The following is a 4,954-nucleotide window of genomic DNA, read 5'->3' on the forward strand; positions in this document are numbered from 1 at the left end:
CTCTGATCACTGGGGCAGGTCAAAGGCATGTGGGGGTGAAAGAGAAGGTCAAGTCAGCCAAGTGGGAGATAGGGTGGGATGCGCCTGGAGGGGGATGCTGAAGGGGGAAGGCCACAAGGTTTAATGATGTAATTGAATGGAATGGGTCCAGGAACCAGTCCTCAAGTTAGCAGCCAAGCTGGATATCACAGGAGAAGTGTCCAGGTAGCATTACTTGTTAGTGGGGGCCTTCTGATGGCCTGCGCTCTGTCGAAGGCGGTCGTGCAGACCCTCTTGAGGGTCTCCATGCTCTTTCAGGTAGTAACAGCGTTTGGCAACATGCTGGTGCTGGGAGTGAGAAAAAACAAAAAACAGCAGAGGTAAGAGCCATGCTTACTGTGACAAGTGGGGTTCTGCCTGGATAATTTCAGTAACTTAGCAAGTCAAGCAACTTGGCTAATGTACCTTATTTGTATAAAGTGTGATCAAGGACTAGACTGGCCAAATTCCCTAGTGACCTGGGCCTATAACACCTGTGGCTGTAGGTGGGACCCAGTCCCCAAAACGTGACCCCTCTTCGAGAACTGGACCTGGAATAGGTGCAGAGTTGGGACTGAGCCCAGCCATTTCCCTCAGAATCACAAGACTTGGACCTTTAACCATCCCAGGCCCTCAACGTGGTTAATACACCCAAAATAAGTACATAGCCAGGCCCGCTGATGAAACTCTAGGTTGGGGGTTAGGGTCTAGGAGCTCAATGCCTCTCCCAGCCTCTTCCTTAGGCTACTCAAAGGAGCAGGGTGACTTTGCCATCATTACCTCATTTTTCTATTCAGAAACCTTGAGTGTGTTTCCCCATCATTACCTCCTCGGTCTCCTTTTGAGAGTTCAGTTCATTCTCCATTGCGTCCTCATTATTCCGCTTACAGGCTGACGGCAGAACCTGGCTTGAGCAGCCCGGGGAATCCTTCTCTCCAGCCAGCTGGCACTCGGTATAGAGAGACCTGTCTATTAGCTCCTTTAGGCTGCCGGCCACCTTCAGGAAGATCCGGCCCATTTTAGTGGCAACAGCTTCCGAGAGTCCTTCCAGAAACCTGGTCCGCAGAATGGCATCAGACCAAGACAAGTGTCGGGCCAGCAGGAGGAAATCAGTGGCATACTGCCTGACTGACCTCTGGCCCTGCTTGGGATGGCAAAGGACGGCACTGAGGATGTCTATTTCAGATAGGGAGTCATATAAGCCCTGGGATCTGCTCAGGAAAGATTTATCTTCATTGGAGAGGGGGTTTCCTACCTCCATCTGCAAGATGGACCACCTCTCTGCTGCCCCCAGATGAAGAGACACCAGAAAGGCCATTTTCTCTGAATCGTTCAAAAATCCCTTCATTTGCTTCTCCTCATCAATCTCCATCTCCTCCTCCACAGAGCATGAACCCCGGGCTGCTTCCTGTTCTTCTAAGAGGTAACAGAGTGCTGGGGTCAGCATGCCAAAAGATGGGACTTCCTCTGGTGGTTGGTTCATTGTTTCAGGGGTCGTGGCAGTCATGTGTGGTATGAACTTTGATCCAGAGGCTGTGACGTTGATGTGAGAGGCAGATGTTTCCCCAGAGTCTTTGGCTTTGATTTCCAGAGTGGACATCATTCCAGAGGCTGTGGTTGCCATTTGTGGTGTGGACGTGGCTCCCGGAACTGGAGCCCTCATTAGTGGCATGGATACCCCTCTAGAGGCTGTGGCCGCCATTTGTGGCATGGACATACCCCCAGAGGCTGTGGCTCTCAGAAGTGGCATGGACATCATTCCAGAAGCCGAGGCTCTCATAAGCGATGCGGACGTTGCTCCAGAAGCTGAGGCCCTCATCGGTGATGCAGGCATCCCTCCGGAGGTTGCGTATGTCATCTGTGGCAAGGAAGTAGATCCAGAACCCGCAACTCTTTTTTGCAGTGTGGACGTTGCCCCAGAGGCCATGTTTTTCATCAGCGGCATAGACATCTCTCCAGAAGCCATGGCTGACATCAATGGCATGGGCACTGTTCCAGAGGCCATGGCTCTAATGAATGGCTTGGACATCCCTCCAGAGGCCACAGCTGTTGTTTGTGTGGTGGACATCTTTCCAGAGGCTGGAGCTCTCATTAACTCTGTGGACACAGCTTCAGAGGCTGAGGGTCTCCTTAGTGGTGTGGATATAATTCCAGACACGGGAGCCCTTAATAATGGCGGGGACATCACTCCCGAGGCAGGGGCTCGCATTGATAGCATGCGCGTCTCTCCAGAAGCTGTGGGCATCATTTGCGTTGTGGATGTTGCCCTGGAGGCTGGGGCTCTCATCAGTGGCATGGACACCCCTCCAGAGGCCGCGGCTGTCATTTGAGGCACGGACATCACTCCAGAGGCTGTGGATCTCATTAGCGATGTAGATATCTCTCCAGAGACTGGAGCCCTCATCTGTGGCTTGGACATCATTCCAGAGGCTGTGGCTGTCTTTTGCGGAGTAGACATTGCTCCATAAGCTGGGGCTCTCAGAGGCGTGGCTATCTCTCCAGAAGCTGGGGGTCTCGTTAGTGCTGGGGACATCTCTCCAGAGGATGAAGCTCTTGTGAGCAGTGTGGACATCTCTCCAGGGTCTGAGGCTCTCATCAGTGGTGTGGACACCGCCCCAAAGGCTGGGGCTCTCATTTTTGGTGTGGATATCAGTTCAGAGGCTGGGGCTTGCGTCTGCAGTAGGGACATCCCTCCAGAGGTCATGGATCTCCTGAGCGACATGGACATCCCCCCAAAGTCTTGGGCGCTCATTGGCTGACTGGGCATCTTTCCAGAGGCTGTGGATCTCATTAGCGCCATGGGCATGGCTCCAGGGCCTGGGGCTCTCATTAGAGGCGTGGACACAGTTCCAGAGGCTGCGGCTGTCATTTGTGGTGTGGACATGTCGCCAGAGGCTGGGGCTCTCATTAGCGGTGTGGACATCGCTGCAGAGGCAGTGTCTGTCATCTGTGGCATGGACACGGCTCCAGAAGCGGTGTCTCTCATTAGCATTGTGGAGATCTCTCCAGAAGCTGCAGTTGTCATTTGCTGCGTGAGCATTGCTTCTGCGGCTTTGGATGTTGTTAGTGGCTTGGACAATGCTCCCGAGGCCATAGCTCTCATCTGTGGCACGGACATCACTGCCGAGGCTGTGTCTCTCATTAACAGTGTGGACATGGATCCAGAGGCTTTGGCTGTCATCCGTGGGGTGGACAGGGCTCCAGAGGCTCTCATTTGTGGTACAGCTGTCACTCCCGAGGCTGTGGCTCTCCTCTGTGACACAGACATTGCTCCAGAGACAGGCGCCCTCATTTGCGCTGTGGACACTGACCCAGAGGCTGAGGCTGTCATCTGTAGCGTAGACATTGTTTCAGAGACTGGGGCTGTACTTGGCAGTGTGGACATTGTTCCAGAAGCTGGGGCTCTCATTCGCAGTGTGGACATCGCCCCATTGGCTGGGACTTTCTTAAAGCCCATGGATGTGGCTCCAGAAGTTCTAGCCGTTGCTAACTGTGTGGACATCGCTCTAGAGGCTGTGGTTGACATTTGCTCTGTGCACTTTGCTCCAGAGGTTGCAACCGTCATCAGTGGGGTGGACAGTGCTGCAGAGTCTGGGACTGTCTTTAGCAACGTGGACACATTTCCAGAGGCTGGGGCTCTCATTCTCGGTGTCGACCTTGCTCCAGGGTCTGAGGCTCTCACTGGCGATGTGGACATCCCCCCGGAGGCTGTTGCTCTCATTGGTGGACTAGACACAATTTGAGAGTCTAGATTTTGTGTTAACCGTGAGGACATCACTCCAGAGCCTTGGGCTGGCATCAGCTGGGTGGGCATCCCTCCAGAGGTTAGGGCCATCATTACCAGTGGGGACATCGCTTCAGCGTCTGGGGCTGGCTTTGGCAATGTGGGCATTTCTCCAGCATCAGGGACTGACAGGAACAGTGAGGACATTGCTCCGGAGCCTGGAGCTGTCGTAAGTGGTGAAGACACTACTCCAGAGTCTGGGCCTGACATTAGCTGGGTGGACATTTCCCCAGAGTCTTGGGTGCTTGTTGGCTGGGTGGACGTTGCTCCAGAAGTTAGGGCTGACATTATCAGTGAGGAGATCGCTTCAGAGTCCGTGCCTGACATGAGCAGTGAAGAGATCTCTCCAGAGGCCAGGGCAGTCATTAGCACTTTAGACATGGCTTCAGTGTCTTCGTCTGTAATTTGCAATGGTGACATTCCTTCAGAGCCTGGAGCTGGCATTGGCTGTGGGGACATCACTCCGGGGTTCACATCTGGCATTAGGAGTGGGGAGATCTCTCCAGGATCTGGGGCTAGCATCAATGGTGCGGACGTCGCTTCAGAGGATGGAGCTGGCATTGCCAGTGGTGATGTCTCTGCAGAATCTGGTGTTGCCATTAGTGCTGTGGACATTGTTCCAAAGTCAGGAATTGTCATCAGCCCTGGGGACATTAATCCATACTCTGAAGTGGACAGCAATGGGGACAGTGTCCCAGAATCTGAGGCTGGCATTAGCAATGGGGACAGCACCCCAGAGTCTGAGGTTGGTATCAACAATGGGGACAATGCCTCTGAATCTGAAGCTGGCATTAACAATGGGGACAGTGTCCCAGAGTCTGAGGCTGACATTAGCGGTGGGGACAGTGCTCCAGAGTTTGCTGCTCCCATCAGAGGTACGGCCATGGTGTCAAAGGCTGGGGATGTCATCAGCTGTGTGGACATCCCTCCAGGGTCTGACGCTGAACTTGAGACCATAGGCTGGACACTAGAATGCAGAATTTGGACCTCTGCTCTGTTCTCTACCATTGGTCCAGAGCAGGTCGTCTCCCTGTTTTGGGGGTCGACACTTTCCTCCGTCAGCACATTGCTGAATCGCAGTGAATGTAAGGGTATTGACGTATCTGCCATGGCCAAAGGATAGTGTGGAGGGAACCTCTAAAGCAATTATAT

General features: G+C 53.5%; 1 protein-coding gene across 1 annotated transcript; it reads right to left on the reverse strand.

Moving 5' to 3' along the window:
- Positions 1-210: 210 nt before the first annotated feature.
- RTL9 (retrotransposon Gag like 9) lies at positions 211-4,912 on the reverse strand. Its single transcript, XM_024748489.1, has 2 exons — positions 845-4,912; positions 211-327 (listed from the first exon to the last, which is right to left on the reverse strand). The coding sequence occupies exons 1-2, from the start codon at positions 4,910-4,912 to the stop codon at positions 211-213; spliced, it is 4,185 nt and encodes a 1,394-aa protein (XP_024604257.1).
- Positions 4,913-4,954: the final 42 nt, after the last annotated feature.

This window comes from Neophocaena asiaeorientalis, unplaced genomic scaffold, assembly GCF_003031525.2.
Source record: "Neophocaena asiaeorientalis asiaeorientalis breed wild unplaced genomic scaffold, Neophocaena_asiaeorientalis_V1.1 scaffold41, whole genome shotgun sequence".
Classification (NCBI taxonomy): domain Eukaryota; kingdom Metazoa; phylum Chordata; class Mammalia; order Artiodactyla; family Phocoenidae; genus Neophocaena; species Neophocaena asiaeorientalis.

Bases quoted from the DNA above. Each gene is read 5' to 3' on its own strand.
- RTL9 (XM_024748489.1), bottom strand. From the start codon at position 4,912: ATGGCAGATACGTCAATACCCTTACATTCACTGCGATTCAGCAATGTG. The intron at 328-844 runs GTAATGATGGGG...TCTCACTCCCAG, and splicing joins CTCAAAAGGAGACCGAGGAG to CACCAGCATGTTGCCAAACG.